At 42.1% G+C, this 18,501-nt stretch overlaps 1 protein-coding gene across 1 annotated transcript; it reads right to left on the bottom strand.

Annotated features, from left to right (window-relative positions):
- Positions 1–6,710: 6,710 nt before the first annotated feature.
- LOC145876351 (uncharacterized) lies at positions 6,711–17,712 on the bottom strand. The gene is made up of 2 exons (XM_082972140.1): positions 17,188–17,712; positions 6,711–9,532 (listed from the first exon to the last, which is right to left on the bottom strand). Exons 1-2 carry the CDS (start codon positions 17,483–17,485, stop codon positions 8,730–8,732), a joined length of 1,101 nt encoding a protein of 366 aa, XP_082828266.1. The 5' UTR covers positions 17,486–17,712; the 3' UTR covers positions 6,711–8,729.
- Between the last annotated feature and the right edge of the window lie 789 nt (positions 17,713–18,501).

Consider the following 18,501-nt stretch of genomic DNA (forward strand, 5'->3'; position numbering starts at 1 on the left):
TAACTATTGTGTCTGTGTTCTACTGAGGATGGGCCTCTGGGAGAAAACACTGACAGGAGATTTACAATGTCTTTTGGGTGATAAAACCTAAAGAGACCGCATTCCAGAACATGAGTTAATGTTTCTGTTCTATATGGTACCAGGGAGAGATGACCCCAGGGCCAGACCCTGGTCTCTACACAAAGAGTACTGTTTTTACAGCAGATACTGTCTGCTGAGAATTAGAAGCATCTTTCATACAAATCTTAAGCTTGTGACCCATTCTATTCATCGGTTGTTTGTCATGTAGGTTGAAAGGGGTGTATCTTGGCTTTAAAATACCTTTGTACTTTTGTATCGTGGTTCTCAACGAGTCATCTGGGGGTGATTCGTCGACCAGCCATCATTATCGTAGAGCACTCAATTGATTCACCCTATATTTGCGTGTTGTATTGACCTGCTCCCTTATTAATAAGTTAATAAAGATTTAGTTTAAGTATAACTCTGACTTGTGTGATAAGTTTGTCTCATTTGATGTTAAAGAAATTAATCACCACATTTGGGGATGTGAATCTTCACTTGGTGACCGCTCCTGGTGACCTGGGTAAATGGTGCACCAGGGATCCCTCTAACTTGGGATCTCAGGGAGACCACACTTCAGGAACGGAGCAGATGGTCCCACCTTTGATCTGAGAGGCAGTGAGCTGAGTGGATACCACATCTCGAACGTAGTTAAAAAAAAAAAAAGAGGTGAGCGAAGTAAAGTGGAGTTTTTAGAAAAGCCTCGTAGGCTCTGAGTGTGTATTCCTGTGTGGAGGTGTAAACAGGGCCCAGTCAGGAGGCTCTGAGTGTGTATTCCTGTGTGGAGGTGTAAACAGGGCCCAGTCAGGAGGCTCTGAGTGTGTATTCCTGTGTGGAGGTGTAAACAGGGCCCAGTCAGGAGGCTCTGAGTGTGTATTCCTGTGTGGAGGTGTAAACAGGGCCCAGTCAGTAGGCTCTGAGTGTGTATTCCTGTGTGGAGGTGTAAACAGGGCCCAGTCAGTAGGCTCTGAGTGTGTGTTCCTGTGTGGAGGTGTAAACAGGGCCCAGTCAGGAGGCTCTGAGTGTGTATTCCTGGGTGGAGGTGTAAACAGGGCCCAGTCAGGAGGCTCTGAGTGTGTATTCCTGTGTGGGGGTGTAAACAGGGCCCAGTCAGTAGGCTCTGAGTATTCTCAGTATTCCTGGGTGGGGGGGGGGGGCGCCGCCGCCTTGGAGGTGTAAAGCCCAGCCAGCCATCTGTGAACTGAATGAAAACTAGAATCTGTGTTTACTAGTTAAGACCATTTATGATATAGTATAAGCTAGTAAGGTGCACCTGTAATTATTTTAAACATATACTTGATTTAAACCTGTAATAGTTAGTTAACGTTAGCTAGTTCATTATCACAAAAGTGAGAACTGCTCTAGATTGGAAACTTACGTTAATGAGAGTAAAGCCATGTTGGCTTTATGGAAACTTGTTTTAAACCTGTACTTATTCTAAACCTGTAATTATTTTAAACCTGTACCCCATTTTACAAGTAATGAAAAATGTATGAGTTGCATTATCCTAGGAACTAACCATGAGATAGAAATGTGAAAATATTCCTGCAGGTTAAAATATTGTTGAAAAACAACTAATTGATTAGTTATGTTTGAGAATAGCATTGTGTGACAGGCTGACTTGAAAGATTATACTCAACATTTTGCTGCGTGGCAATACTGTGTTTGGATTCTGAAGGGCATTTATACAAATGAGGTAGTCTAGACACTGTATTAATACCATTATGCATTTGAATCCCATCTACAGCTACCATCAAGATATTAATTTCCCTCCACAAGGGGGCGGACATGTAACGTTTCCCAAATGGGATAGTATTGTACATGTAACGTTTCCAAAATGGGTTAGTATTGTACATGTAACGTTTCCTAAATGGGATAGTATTGTACATGTAATGTTTCCAAAATGGGATAGTATTGTACATGTAACGTTTCCAAAATGGGATAGTATTGTACATGTAACGTTTCCAAAATGGGATAGTATTGTCCATGTCACGTTATGCCCCCTTGTGAGTTAATAGTATTGCATGCTGTAGCAGGCTATATAAAGAGGAAGACCTCCATTGACGATTCAGTTCGTTGTAACATCTCATCTGGACAGGTCACCGTCCTTAGTTAGTTAATGAACTAGCTAACGTTAGCTTCGTTATCACAAAAGTGAAAACTGCTCTAGATTGGAAACTTACATTAATGAGTGTAAAGCCGTGTTGGCAGTATGGAAACGATATACAATATATGGGAATGAATAAAGTTGAGGAAATAATCCAAACCTAGTTGTGCCTAGTTAGGACATAACGTTAGCTAGCTAGCTAACGGTACTGTACTGTAGCTCATACAACGCCGACGGTCAAACCCTGCTTTCTAATATTTACGTTCATTAACTATCGTAACGTTATGGAAGATATTCACAGAAAACCATCATTGTCATTCATTATTAGTATGTTATATTATTATAATACATTATTTCGAGACATATTCAGAGCCAAACATCAACCCAACGTAACCTTTTTAACTGTTGTCGCATCCAAACTTGTCACCATCGTTTTCAGTTGTAATTGCGAAGTTCCCGGAAGAAGTCCAGCAACAACGGAGGTTCCTCGATGAACCCACCTTCTAACAAGTTCTTTGAAGAACCTTTTGGGGCTGTTTTTCATTGACCAAGAACCCTACGGTTCTTAGGGGATCTGAGAACAACTCCAGTTGAACCCTTCATTTTTAGAGTGTAGTCGGCTCTATTTACTCTCAGATTCAAACATGATGATTAGTATCAACGATCAAGTCAGCTGCTGCTGCTCCAATACAGTATGAGGTGAGACGGTGAACTGATGTTGAACTGGGCAGTCAGCTGCTGCTGCTCCAATACAGTATGAGGTGAGACGGTGAACTGATGTTGAACTGGGCAGTCAGCTGCTGCTGCTCCAATACAGTATGAGGTGAGACTGTGAACTGATGTTGAACCGGGCAGTCAGCTGCTGCTGCTCCAATACAGTATGAGGTGAGACGGTGAACTGATGTTGAACCGGGCAGTCAGCTGCTGCTGCTCCAATACAGTATGAGGTGAGACGGTGAACTGATGTTGAACCGGGCAGTCAGCTGCTCCAATACAGTATGAGGTGAGACGGTGAACTGATGTTGAACTGGGCAGTCAGCTGCTGCTGCTCCAATACAGTATGAGGTGAGACGGTGAACTGATGTTGAACCGGGCAGTCAGCTGCTGCTGCTCCAATACAGTATGAGGTGAGACGGTGAACTGATGTTGAACCGGGCAGTCAGCTGCTGCTGCTCCAATACAGTATGAGGTGAGACGGTGAACTGATGTTGAACTGGGCAGTCAGCTGCTGCTGCTCCAATACAGTATGAGGTGAGACGGTGAACTGATGTTGAACTGGGCAGTCAGCTGCTGCTGCTCCAATACAGTATGAGGTGAGACGGTGAACTGATGTTGAACTGGGCAGTCAGCTGCTGCTGCTCCAATACAGTATGAGGTGAGACGGTGAACTGATGTTGAACCGGGCAGTCAGCTGCTGCTGCTCCAATACAGTATGAGGTGAGACGGTGAATATGTACATGTAGGTAGAGTTATTAAAGTGACTATGCATAGATGATAACAGAGAGTGGGGGGGGGGGGGGGCTTCCTCTGACACCGCCTGGTAAAGAGGTCTTGGATGGCAGGGAGCTTGGCCCCAGTGATGTACTGGGCTGTACGCACTACCCTCTGTAGTGCCTTGCGGTCGGAGGCAGAGCAGTTGCCATACCAGGCAGAGATGCAACCAGTCAGGATGCTCTCGATGGTGCAGCTGTAGAAGCTTTTGAGGATCTGAGGACCCATGCTAAATCTTTTCAGTCTCTTGAGGAGGAATAGGTTTTGTCGTGCCCTCTTCACGATTATCTTGGTGTGCTTGGACCATGATAGTTTGTTAGTGATGTGGACACCAAGGAACTTGAAGCTCTCAACCTGCTCCACTACAGCCCCGTCGATGAGAATGGGGGCGTGCGCGGTCGTCCTTTTCCTGTAGTCCACAATCATCTCCTTTGTCTTGATCACGTTGAGGGAGAGGTTGTTGTCCTGGCACCACCCGGCCAGGTCTCTGACCTCCTCCCTATAGGCTGTCTCATCGTTGTTGGTGATCAGGCCTACCACTGTTGTGGCATCGGCAAACTTAATAATGGTGTTGGAGTCGTGCCTGGTCGTGCAGTCATGAGTGAACAGGGACTACAGGAGGGGGCTGAGCACGCACCCCTGAGGGGCCCCTGTGTTGAAGATCAGCATGGCGGATGTGTTGTTACCTACCCTTAAAAACATGAGCTGGCGCACACCCAGAAAAATAGTTTGCGAGGAGGTCCTGACTAACGGCGAATAAACTATCAAAATAAAGAGAATCCCACACTCCATATATAAACTCCCAGTAATTTATTGGGTATTTACCAACGTTTCAGCATCACTGTGTCTTCTTCAGGGTGATGTCATCAATACTTGAACCAGGTTATGTAGACAAACAGTGCAATTAGTGCAACCAATGACAATAGAGAGGGGTGTGTCATAATGATTAAGTTAATTCAGATGAATTAGTGAAACTGTTAAAAAAGAGTATATGTCATATTAAATATTTGACTCTATTGTTATCATATAGAAACATCATAGAATATTGTACATCATATTAAATATTTGACTCTATTGTTATCATATAGAAACATCATGGAATATTGTACATCATATTAAATATATTACTCTATTGTTATCATATAGAAACATGATGGAATATTGTACATCATATTAAATATATTACTCTATTGTTATCATATAGAAACATCATGGAATATTGTACATCATATTAAATATATTACTCTATTGTTATCATATAGAAACATCATGGAATATTGTACATCATATTAAATATATTAGGCTATTGTTATCAGATAGAAACATGATGGAATATATTAAATATATTACTCTATTGTTATCATATAGAAACATCATGGAATATTGTACATCATATTAAATATATTACTCTATTGTTATCATATAGAAACATCATGGAATATTGTACATTATATGACCATCAACATACATTATTGTTTCATTCAATTTCACATAATAAGGATATTTAATATTTTCAAGTTCAGAAGTCAGAACCCATCACCTGCTATGTAAAATAGACAGAAGAATGCACAATGGTCAATGCTATCTGGGATCCTTGGGACATCCCTACCCTAAACCCTAACCTTAACCTCTACCTTAACCATTTAAAATGTCAACTTCAACGGGCTATGGACGTCCCAAGGATGTATCTCTACCTGAAAATACATGATCTAAGTGATTGATAGTTGGTATTCAGCAGTCATAAAGCCTTATTTACTTTAACGAACTACTAAAATTGTGATTTTGTCAGACAGCATAGACAGCAGCTCTACACTTTATTGACTGACTGATCCATTCATCCTTCCATCCCTCCTCAGCCTTCCTCTCCTCTGAAGACCCAGTGAGGGTGGAGCTCAGTCAGAGTGCTGTTGAGGGACTGGTTAGGAAGAACACTTCTACAGCCAGAGAGGTGAGAGGTCACACATGGTTTAGATGGTAAATATTTATGTCCCCTTAGCGGTTCATCACATCAGCAAAAGGGAATATGTTCCATCATCTATATTTATTTACATTAGTGCAAATTGTCCACTGATATCGGTGTAATTTCTCACCCCTTTTGGCTGTATGAAAGTGAATTTCCCCTCAGGCATACATACATGTTTTTTGTTATTACCCGAGCCACCTGAGCCACTGCCTGTTCACCCTGCTATCATTCAGAAGGCGATATCAGTACAGATGCATCAAAGCTGGGACCGAAAGACTGAAAAACAGCTTCTATCTCAAGGCCATCAGACTGTTAAATAGCACAGAGAGGCTGCAGCCTACATATAGACTTGACATCATTGGCCACTTTAATAAATGGAACACTAGTCACTTTAATTATGTCCCTTTAATAATGTTTACATATCTTCCATTTCTCATCTCTATGTATAAACTGTATCTCAGTCTATGCTGCTCTGACATTGTTTATCCATATATTTATATATTCCTAATTCCATTCCTTTACTTAGATTTGTGTGTATTAGGTATTTGTTGTGGACAAGCATTTCGCTACACCCGCAATAACATCTGCTGAACACCTGTATGTGACCAACAACATTTGATTTATGAAGGTCATTTGTGTAAAATGTACTTTTCCCCTCATTCACCCCATCTCTTTACATTGCTTATGCATATTCAATGGCCGGACTGCATCCAGACTATGTCAAAAGCCCATCCTGGTAGATCTGAACCTAATGCAGCTTGGAGTGATCAGAAGTCACATTTAGGTGCCAGGTGTAACTGAGGCCCTAGATGCTCCATATCCATTACTTTGAGTGTTTTATATAATATGACTAAATGTGTTTCTGTGTTGCAGGGGCAGTCAAGAAATGGAACAGCAAGTCCACAGAACATGACATAAGCAGAGCTGTGGGAGACCACCTCAAGCCCCTGGTAGAGCCGGGGGTGGTGTTTACCACTCCACCACGCCTTCAGCAGGCTGGAAAAGAGTGATTGATACGGTTTTTCATACTAAGGTGGACCAATAGTTTGTTGATTGGTCAGTCATTGGGTAAATTTGTTTTACAATGTGTTCAAATCAAATCAAGCTTTATTTATACAGCACATGTCAGACATGGATGCAACACAATGGCTTCACAGGAAAAAACTATGAAAATAAACATTTAGTACACAAATATGAGGATAAAAAACAGAAGACTAACAACTGAAAGACTAATGAGCATTGTAAGGAAATGCCATTGATTAAAATATCAACAATATGATGCAACATCCAACCCAAAATATAACTTGTTTTTTAGGAGGGGCTCTGAAAGACACTATGGGGGTGTCCACTGAAAGTTGACTAGTAACAACAACTGGGACCTAAAAGACACCCACCATGAGACCCACTAAATCTGCCCAAGAAGAGGAAAACAAAAGAAAATCCCACACCAAACTTAAAGACAGGAAGCAAACCAAAAAGGTGGAGCAACTAAAGGTGTTGACTCTCCACATGTATCAAGACAACTGGAGCACTGGGCCAGACACTCTTAAATAGAACCTGGACCAGCTCAGGTGAAACACCTTCCCACTAACGAGATGGACAAGCCAGCACAGGTGTAACACATACTGACTAACGAGGTGACACCAATCAGTGCGTCCTACGTGCTAACGAGCTAGACGGGCTAACGAGCTAGACGAGCTAACGAGCTAGACGTGCTAAAGTCCAACCTCAAAACATAAATGGAAAAACCAAAGCCTGTAACACCTTCCCCTTTAAGACAACAAATATATCCTATATTTTTGTTGGAAAAGTTTGCTCACCACCAACAGAAAACAACTTCCATTTCACATTATAATCAACTACAATGCTTCACCTTCACCAATATAAACATGGTGTCTACTGGCTGTCAACAATTAAAAACAAGAAAAAAAACTTATTTCTAAATAATAATATACAATAGGATTATTTGTTTCTCCTTTTTCTTTCTATAGAATCCTAAAACTCACTAGCTTCTAGAACACTCATCTTCCTAAAACTCACTAGATTCTAGAACTCTCGTCTTCCTAAATCCCACTAGCTTCTAGAACTCTCCTCTTCCTAAAACTCACTAGCTTCTAGAACTCTCCTCTTCCTAAAACTCACTAGCTTCTAGAACTCTCCTCTTCCTAAAACTCACTAGCTTCTAGAACTCTCGTCTTCCTAAAACTCACTAGCTTCTAGAACTCTCGTCTTCCTAAAACTCACTAGCTTCTAGAACACTCGTCTTCCTAAATCCCACTAGATTCTAGAACTCTCGTCTTCCTAAAACTCACTAGCTTCTAGAACTCTTGTCCCCTTGGAACGAGCCCAAACAAAATGTATCTCCAATACGGAAAAACGTGCAGTCAAAATAAATAAAGATCCATAGCAACGCACTAGCTAAACACAAATCTAATATCCATTTGGGGGGAAATCAGGTTGAATCTGCTCCTGAAACTAACACAACAAAAAAAAAAACACTTGGAAATGGAGATATCTTTCACCTCACTGGTTAGAGGACAACCTGCAGAAGACAGTCAGCTACATTTTGAAGTGATGCAGTTAAATTTAGGGGTCGGTAAACAAAGGAACACAACACTTATGTCATAACTCATCGATATCATGTTGAAATCAATTGTACGACAGGAGGGAGATGAGGTTGCATGTCCTGTTAAAACGAACAGCTCAAAAACCACACAGAATCTGGGAATAATGTGTACATCACTGGTTAGAGGACAATTTGTAGAAAACAGCCAGATACATTTTGATTCCAGTGGGTCACCAACATGGTAAGTGTAACACAACTCTTTTTTTGTTAGTCACTTTTTATTAAATCTCATAAATAGTAACTCTTCCATTTCAGAGCCTGGATTTCCCCCCTGAGGCTAATATCCATATCATGTTGAAATCAATAGAACAGGGGACAAACGTTTAGGGTTCTACATTGTGACATTATTAAAATACTCCTTCTACAATGTTAAACATTCTACATTGTGAGATTTCATTGATATCATGAAACAACTCCTTCATGTATTTTCTGATGTTTGATCAGATGTCTTATCGGAGAATCTCTTGTCACACTGATCACAGCTATGATTTCTCTCCTGTGTGTGTTCTCTGGTGTAGAGTCAGAGAGCCAGATGTAGTAAAACTCTTCCCACATTGATCACAGCTATAAGGTTTCTCTCCTGTGTGTGTTCTCTGGTGTAATATCAGGTTGTCTGACCGAGTAAAACTCTTCCCACATTGATTACAGCTATAAGGTTTCTCTCCTGTGTGTATTCGCTGGTGTCTAGTCAGATGGCAAGACGAAATATAAGTCTTCCCACATTGATCACAGCTATAAGGTTTCTCTCCTGTGTGTGTTCTCTGGTGTACAGTCAGATAACTAGATGAAATAAAACTTTTCACACATTGATTACAACTAAAAGATTTCTCTCCTGTGTGTATCCTCTGGTGTGATAACAGGTTGCTTGACTGAGTAAAACTCTTCCCACATTCAGTACAGCTGTACGGTTTCTCTCCTGTATGTGTTCTCTGGTGTATAGTCAGATAGCTAAATGTAGTAAAACTCTTCCCACATTGATCACAGCTGTAAGGTTTCTCTCCAGTGTGAATTCTCAGGTGTACTTTTAGTGCTTTTAATCTTAAGTAACTCTTCCCACAATCAAAACAGTGGTGAGATTTCTCTCCTGTGTGTGTTCGCTGGTGTATTTTAAGTTCTGATGAAGATTTGCAATGTTTTCCACAATCAGAGCACCAGATAGATTTCTTCCCTGTCGGTCTCTGCTGGTGTTTCTTGAGGTGACAGAATCTGGACAGGCTCTTCTCTGACTCGTTAGCATCATGATGTTGAGACTCCCCAGAGGATCCATGATAGTCACGTCTCTCTCCTGTGTGAACAAGTCAGACAGATAGTTAAAGGCTCACAACAGCAGAACTCCACTGAAAAAGGTGATGCCAACAGCGTAGCCATGATACTGTACAACAATTGACATCTGTAATGAATGTTAAAATTACTTGACAATTGTCTTAAGACAGTCAAGTGAGCAACAATAGTCATATTTAGTCTTGTTTTCACATTAGTAGTAACTAGAAATAAGTAAAAGGTGTTGAACTCCTAAGCAGTGTGCCAGGCGACTTTTGTTCTCAAATATAGGCACCTTTCTGTGTTTGCTAAAATTGCGACAAGGGCGATGTGCACACAATTTGATTGCAGAAACACCTCCCTGCTAATGCAGAAACCGCTAGTTATGGATGTAGTATATCTGCCTGGAGAAAAAATGGTGAGCAAGTGGCCTAAGCTGTGCCATTAGAGATTCTGTGTTCGAGTCCAAGCTCTGTTGCAGCCGGCCACGACCGGGAGGCCCATGGGGTGACGCACAATTGGCCCACCGTCGTCCGGGTTAGGGGAGGGTTTGGCCGGCAGGGATATCCTTGTCTCATCGCGCACTAGCAACTCATGTGGCGGGCCGGGCGCAGTGCACACTGACCAGGTCGCCAGGTGTACGGTGTTTCCTCCGACACATTGGTGCTGCTGGCTTCCGGGTTGGATGGGCATTGTGTCAAGAAGCAGCGCGGCTAGGTTGGGTTGTGTTTCGGAGGACGCATGGCTCTCGACCTTCGCCTCTCCAGAGTCCGTATGGGAGTTGCAGCGATGAGACAAGACTGTAAGTACCAATTTGGGAGAAAAAAGGGGTGAAAAAAATATATCTATTTAAAAAATGGTGAGCAAAGATTAGTTTTCACAATGTATTCTGAATATTACAGCACTAGATCAGGAGTGCTACTCAAGGAAACTCACATTAAGCTCTGTGTCTATTCACTACTTCACCACCGTGGGGAAAACTCAGGGGAGTTCTCATAGGCTGACAGCAAATAAAGCCTCCGTTTCCAGGTTGATTATGATTATTATTATTATCATTTGACACTACTTTGGATTATAATTGTAAGGCTCGTTTGAATGTCCTGATTTAATATAATGTTTGTGTTATTGTCGAAAATGTACTACTTTATATTTAAAAACGACTTCAACCAGTAAAATGCTCATTGGCTAGTTTTCCATCAGCCTGACATCAGCCTGACAATGAGGTTTTGTCCACTAAGTGTATGCCAAAATGGTCTATAATCTCACCTAACAATAACATAGACCTACTGTAGGACCCATAACTTCACCTAACAACAACATAGACCTAGGACTATAAATCATTTAATATTTTAGGTGAAACAAGGAGACTAAAATGTCTTTGTCATGACAATTCATAACCTGATCACCAGATAATTTTGTGAATAATCCCACTAGGCTACTCTGTAATGTGTTGTCATTCTAAATGTCCTGAATAAAGGAAAATAGCTCTGTGTGTTGTACAATAGCCTATCCATCAAGGAACAGTTCTCTACACATTATGAGCTAAGTATCTCCGTTTCCAAACGGACTAACGAGACCCTACTGTAAATCAAGTAGACAATAACACATTATAAATATCGATTTGTTTGGGATGTTGGATCCAACGTGGAGCACGGCATAACTGTCTTTACCGGTGTAATGAATGAAGAACTACGTTTGACTGGCATGCAGAAAATGATTTCCTGGATCAGCTGATGATAGTTGAACATGTGACTGTAACTAAACAGCTACAGTATTAAGTATTATGTGTAATTATTGAAGAACCGCATTAATGACAGTATCCATTTGGGAGTTGTCAATAAAGTTAAGGTGACTCTCGGTTAGAACCATTGGATTTAGTAAACTGAAATGATTTAGGATTTCTGTGCCCATGAAAACTGTTTTCCCAGCGTAACATAAGGAGACACTAAATGTTACGTAGTTAGAGAGCATTTCGGAGATCTGAATATACAAAACAACTGTCCGACAGCAAGATCCAGTATTTAAGTTAAAGTTCATCATATGACAAGCATAACGTTATGACTATAACTACTGTTCCCTGAAGGAGGGAAACTAGGTACAACATACTATTAAATCCACACGTTATGACTATAACTACTGTTCCCTGAAGGAGGGAAACTAGGTACAACATACTATTAAATCCACTGGCTTACTGGTGTTCTTCCATGCCGTCCATGGGAGGGGTGCGTCACTTGAGTGGGTTGAGTCACTGACGTTGTCTTCCTGTCTGGGTTGGCGCCCCCCCTTGGGCTGTGCCGTGGCGGAGATCTTTGTGGGCTATACTCGGCCTTGTCCCGGGATGGTATGTTGGTGGTTGGAGATATCCCTCCAGTGGTGTGGAGGCTGCGCTTTGGCAAAGTGGGTGGGGTAATATCCTACCTGTTTGGCCCTGTCCGGGGGTTTCATCAGATGGGGCCACAGTGTCTCCTGACCCCTCCTGTCTCAGCCTCCAGTATTTATGCTGCAGTAGTTTATGTGTCGGGGGGCTAGGGTCAGTCTGTCACATCTGGAGTATTTCTCTTGTCTTTTCCGGTGTCCTGTGTGAATTTAAATATGCTCTCTCTAATTCTCAGAGGACCTGAGCCCTAGGACCATGCCTCAGGACTACCTGGCTTGATGACTCCTTGCTGTCCCCAGTTCACCTGGCCGTGCTGCTGCTCCAGTTCAAACTATTCTGCCTGCAGCTATGGAACCCTGACCTGTTCACCGGAGGTGCTACCTGTCAAAGACCTGTTGTTTTCAACACTCTAGAGAGCAGGAGCGGTAGAGATACTCTCAAAGATCGGCTATGAAAAAGCCAACTGACACTTACTCTTGTGTTACTGACTTGTTGCACCCTCGACAACTACTATGATTATTATTATTTGACCATGCTGGTCATTTATGAACATTTGAACATCTTGGCCATGTGCTGTTATAATCTCCACCCGGCACAGCCAGAAGAGGACTGGCCACCCCTCATAGCCTGGTTCCTCTCTAGGTTTCTTCCTAGGTTTTGGCCTTTCTCTGGAGTTTTTGCTAGCCACCGTGCTTCTACACCTGCATTGCTTGCTGTTTGAGGTTTTAGGCTGGGTTTCTGTACAGCACTTTGTGATATCAGCTGATGTAAGAAATACATTTGATTTGATTTGTGACTATAATTACTGTTCCCTGAAGGAGGGAAACTAGGTACAACATACTATTAAATCCACACCTCGCTGGAAGCCCCGCATTCCACAGGTGATGAGCGTGAGACTCGGATATATTCCTTAACCTGTTAGGGCTAGGGGGCAGTATTGACACGGCTGGATAAAAAACATACCCGATTTAATCTGGTTACCACTCCTACCCAGTAACTAGAATATGCATATACTTATTACATATGGATAGAAAACACCCTAAATTTTCTAAAACTGTTTGAATGGTGTCTGTGAGTATAACAGAACTCAAATGGCAGGTCAAAACCTGAGAGATTCCTTTACAGGAAGTGGCCTGTCTGACCATTTCTTGAACTTCTTTTCCATCTCTATCATTTACTAAGGATCTCTGCTCTAACGTGACACTTCCCACGTCGTCCATAGGCGCTCAGAGCCCGGGAAAAAACAGAATGTCGTCATTCCAGCCCCAGGCTGAAACACATTATCGCCTTTCTCAAGTGGCCGATCAAGGGACACTGGGCTTATGCGCGTGACCCGACCGCCCCCGCCTTTGGGATTTTTTCCTCTGTTTGCCGAAAAGGAGATTCCCTGTCGGAATATTATCGCTTTTCTACGAGAAAAATGGCGTAAAAATTGATTTTAAACAGCGGTTGACATGCTTCGAAGTACGGTAATGGAATATTTAGAATTTTATTGTCACGAATTGCGCCATGCGCGCGACACTTCTTTACTATTTCGGATAGTGTCTGGAACGCACGAACAAAACGCCGCTATTCGGATATAACGATGGATTATTTTGGACCAAACCAACATTTGTTATTGAAGTAGCAGTCCTGGGTGTGCATTCTGACGAAGACAACAAAAGGTAATCAAACTTTTATAATAGTAAATATGATTATGGTGAGTGCTAAACTTGCCGGGTGTCTAAATAGCGAGCCCGTGATGCCTGGGCTATGTACTTAGAATATTGCAAAATGTGCTTTCACCAAAAAGCTATTTTAAAATCGGACATTTCGCGTGCATAGAGGAGGTCTGTATCTATAATTATTAAAATAATTGTTATGCTTTTTGTGAACGTTTATCGTGAGTAATTTAGTAAAATGTTAGCGAATTCCCCGGAAGTTTGCGGGGGGTATGCTAGTTCTGAACGTCACATGCTAATGTAAAAAGCTGGTTTTTGATATAAATATGAACTTGATTGAACAAAACATGCATGTATTGTATAACATAATGTCCTAGGGTTGTCATCTGATGACGATCATCAAAGGTGAGTGCTGCATTTAGCTGTCTTCTGGGTTTTGGTGACATTATATGCTGGCTTGAAAAATGGGTGTCTGATTATTTCTGGCTTGGTACTCTGCTGACATAATCTAATGTTTTGCTTTCGTTGTAAAGCCTTTTTGAAATCGGACAGTGTGGTTAGATTAACGAGAGTCTTGTCTTTAAATAGCTGTAAAATAGTCATTTGTTTGAGAAATTGAAGTAATAGGATTTTTAAGGTTTTGAAAATCGCGCCACAGGCTGCCAGTGGCTGTTACGTAGCGTCCCACCTAGCCCATAGAGGTTAAATGATTTAATCCTTAAATGTAATACCTCACTTCACCGACCCAGGAAGTGGAGGAGCCAAACAGGTGTTGTAACTCGTTCATAACTGGCACGCAGATCGGTAGAAATGGTAAGATAAATTGGCACTTCAAACGGAAATGGAAAAAGTTTGCCTATTTTACCGGAAACTTCAGGAGCATAACGTCAGAATTAACGAAGGCCAGCAGCAGGTGGGGAATTGGTTATTTTCTTCTGGTTATATTGACCTCTGGCTTCCTCAAGTAATTTGTTTGTGTTAATTATTTAATCAAATGCTTGAAGCATCAGTTCAATTCAAGTTCTGCACATACAGTTGATTTTATTAAACACATGGGGTGTGTCTATATGAACAAATACACGTCATAAAATTTCAACCAATCAATTGGTAGAAAGAATACAGTAGGTTGTATCTCTCTAGGTCATGCCAGTAGGTTACAGTAGGTTGTATCTCTCTAGGTCATGCCAGTAGGTTACAGTAGGTTGTAACTCTCTAGGTCATGCCAGTAGGCTACAGTAGGTTGTATCTCTCTAGGTCATGCCAGTAGGTTACAGTAGGTTGAACCTCTCTAGGTCATGCCAGTAGGTTACAGTAGGTTGTATCTCTCTAGGTCATGCCAGTAGGTTACAGTAGGTTGTAACTCTCTAGGTCATGCCAGTAGGTTACAGTAGGTTGAACCTCTCTAGGTCATGCCAGTAGGTTACAGTAGGTTGTATCTCTCTAGGTCATGCCAGTAGGTTACAGTAGGTTGTATCTCTCTAGGTCATGCCAGTAGGTTACAGTAGGTTGTACCTCTCTAGGTCATGCCAGTAGGTTACAGTAGGTTGTACCTCTCTAGGTCATGCCAGTAGGTTACAGTAGGTTGTACCTCTCTAGATCATGCCAGTAGGTTACAGTAGGTTGTACCTCTCTAGATCATGCCAGTAGGTTACAGTAGGTTGTAACTGTCTAGGTCATGCCAGTAGGTTGTATCTCTCTAGGTCATGCCAGTAGGTTGTATCTCTCTAGGTCATGCCAGTAGGTTACAGTAGGTTGTAACTCTCTAGGTCATGCCAATAGGCTACAGTAGGTTGTATCTCTGTAGGTCATGCCAGTAGGTTGTATCTCTCTAGGTCATGTCAGTAGGTTGTATCTCTCTAGGTCATGCCAGTAGGTTACAGTAGGTTGTATCTCTCTAGATCATGCCAGTAGGCTACAGTAGGTTGTATCTCTCTAGGTCATGCCAGTAGGCTACAGTAGGTTGTATCTCTCTAGGTCATGCCAGTAGGCTACAGTAAGTTGTAACTCTCTAGGTCATGCCAGTAGGTTACAGTAGGTTGTAACTCTCTAGGTCATGCCAGTAGGTTACAGTAGGTTGTAACTCTCTAGGTCATGCCAGTAGGTTGTATCTCTCTAGGTCATGCCAGTAGGTTACAGTAGGTTGTATCTCTGTAGGTCATGCCAGTAGGCTACAGTAGGTTGTATCTCTCTAGGTCATGCCAGTAGGCTACAGTAGGTTGTATCTCTCTAGGTCATGCCAGTAGGTTACAGTAGGTTGTATCTCTCTAGGTCATGCCAGTAGGTTGTATCTCTCTAGGTCATGCCAGTAGGATACAGTAGGTTGTAACTCTCTAGGTCATGCCAGTAGGTTACAGTAGGTTGTATCTCTCTAGGTCATGCCAGTAGGTTACAGTAGGTTGTAACTCTCTAGGTCATGCCAGTAGGTTGTATCTCTCTAGGTCATGCCAGTAGGTTACAGTAGGTTGTAACTCTCTAGGTCATGCCAGTAGGTTACAGTAGGTTGTATCTCTCTAGGTCATGCCAGTAGGTTGTAACTCTCTAGGTCATGCCAGTAGGCTCCAGTAGGTTGTATCTCTCTAGGTCATGCCAGTAGGTTACAGTAGGTTGTATCTCTCTAGGTCATGCCAGTAGGTTGTATCTCTCTAGGTCATGCCAGTAGGTTACAGTAGGTTGTATCTCTCTAGGTCATGCCAGTAGGTTACAGTAGGTTGTATCTCTCTAGGTCATGCCAGTAGGTTACAGTAGGTTGTACCTCTCTAGGTCATGCCAGTAGGTTGTAACTCTCTAGGTCATGCCAGTAGGCTCCAGTAGGTTGGGTCTCTCTAGGTCATGCCAGTAGGCTACAGTATGTTGTAACTCTCTAGGTCATGCCAGTAGGTTACAGTAGGTTGTACCTCTCTAGGTCATGCCAGTAGGCTACAGTAGGTTGTATCCAAGTGGAAACAATTATCAACCCAATGTGGAAAGTGTTGAATTTGGTCAACAACAAAATGAATGGCTTATTTGCTACGTGAGGTTTACTTGATCTAACAGAAGTTTCGTAATGATTAAGTTGTTACGTGGACACGTGACATACCGACAACTTTGATAAAAACACTATAGGAGTTCTCCAGATCTCTATGCATATTCATGCTAGTAGCTTAGCATCTCTCTCCATTGAATACAAGCGGTTGACGACAACAACCCTCATAGAATATAAACAATAGATTACAATAATAAGATGTATCCACCAATCCAAAGACAGGATAGGTGGGAGATAGACAACCCACAGTGCAGCTTTGTGGACAACGACTCCCCTTGTCAGGACGGAGAGACATCTTGTCAGTATATCCATAATGTTTGGTGTAGCCAACCCAACTCTCACATGGCTCTATTGGGGGTCACGGTGTGTAGTAAAACATCACTACATTAAAAACACTACATGCCGTGGCCCCCCAGTCTGCGGTCAGCAGATAGACCCTCCTCAAATATATATGTTAAGTCACTTTTTGGAAACGGAACGGAGAAAACAAGGGGTAGCTTGTCTCTACGTCGTCTGATTCTAGACATATCAGTCATCATCCCAGGGCCCTCCGTTGAAGAGGTATTGACGAGCCAACTCCGAATATCCAAAGTTAAAAACTAATTGAAGGCGGTACTTACTGGTGTTAATCAGATCTCCTATCTCCTCCTCTTCATCTTCATCTTTCAATGTGACAGTAATCTCTCCTTCCTTCTTCACTCCAAAAACTGCATCTTCCTCCTCCTTCACTCTTAACACGTCTTCCTCTTCTTTCTCTGTAACGTCTTTCTCTTCTTCTTTCACGGTAACAGCCTCACCCTCTACTTGGTTTTGTATTGTAACAGCCTCCTCTTCCTCCTCCTCTTTGACGAGAGCTTCTTTCTCCGTCCAGCAGACCTCATCTTCTTTAGCAGGAGGAGAGTAGCTTAGTGAACGCATGGTCGGAGATGTTAGCTAGCTAGGCTAATGCTAACTTAACCAGCCCGCTAGCTGACTAATAACAACAACACCGTAAATATGAAATTAAATCGGATAACTAACTAGACGACAGAAGTGGGTTTAAAACACAGTGGCTAATATACACTAAAGCATCTAAAGAGCTTTATTGTTCGGCTATTTTGTCTAGCAAGCTACCGTGGTGTCTGACTAACTGTTGTTGCTGTTGAAAGAAGCGTTCCGTCCACTACATTATACGTCACACCAACAGCATTACCTTAAATTCCCACACCGCCATCTGCTGACTGGAGTGGGTAACGCAGTTGAGTAAAATGATTATTTTATTGTCAGACAAAAAGTTAAAGTGTAGGAAGCATGAGTTTTTACTCGCCAGTGTAACAACACAGTGTGGTTAAAGACTTAGTAGCCTAGTTGTAGTCACGATATGGTTACCTATAAGTACAAACAGTTATGTTTTTGCATTATTACAAATTGATTAACTTATTTCGGGAAATCTTCTAAACTACCCACAATGCACTATTTCCCAACGTCATATGTATTATCAACTCTATGCTACCGAGTTTGTATGCCAGTGTAACGGTGTAATGAAGTTACATTTAAAAAAAAATGTATTTAACCTTTATTTAAACAGGCAAGCCAGCTAAGGACAAATTCTTATTTACAATGACGGCCAAACCCCTGCCAAACCCTAACCCATGTTTCCTGAAGCACCTCCCACAAATTGGATTGGATTGATGGGCACTTCTTACGTATCATACGGTCAAGCTGCCCCCACAACAGCTCAATAGGGTTGAGATCCGGTGACTGTGCTGACCACTCCATTATAGACAGAATACCAGCTGAATGCTTCTTCCCTAAATGGAGCTGTGCTTTGGGTCATTGTCCTGGTGTAGGAGGAAGTTGGCTCCAATTAAGCGCCGTCCACAGGGTATGGCATGGCTTTGCAAAATGGAGTGATAGCCTTCCTTCTTCAAGATCCCTTTTACCCTGTATAAATC

This window comes from Salmo salar, unplaced genomic scaffold, assembly GCF_965601325.2.
Source record: "Salmo salar unplaced genomic scaffold, fSalSal1 ptg000578l, whole genome shotgun sequence".
NCBI lineage: Eukaryota > Metazoa > Chordata > Actinopteri > Salmoniformes > Salmonidae > Salmo > Salmo salar.

Bases quoted from the DNA above. Each gene is read 5' to 3' on its own strand.
- LOC145876351 (XM_082972140.1), bottom strand. From the start codon at position 17,485: ATGCGTTCACTAAGCTACTCTCCTCCTGCTAAAGAAGATGAGGTCTGC. The intron at 9,533-17,187 runs GTAAGTACCGCC...TTGTTCACACAG, and splicing joins AGGAGATCTGATTAACACCA to GAGAGAGACGTGACTATCAT.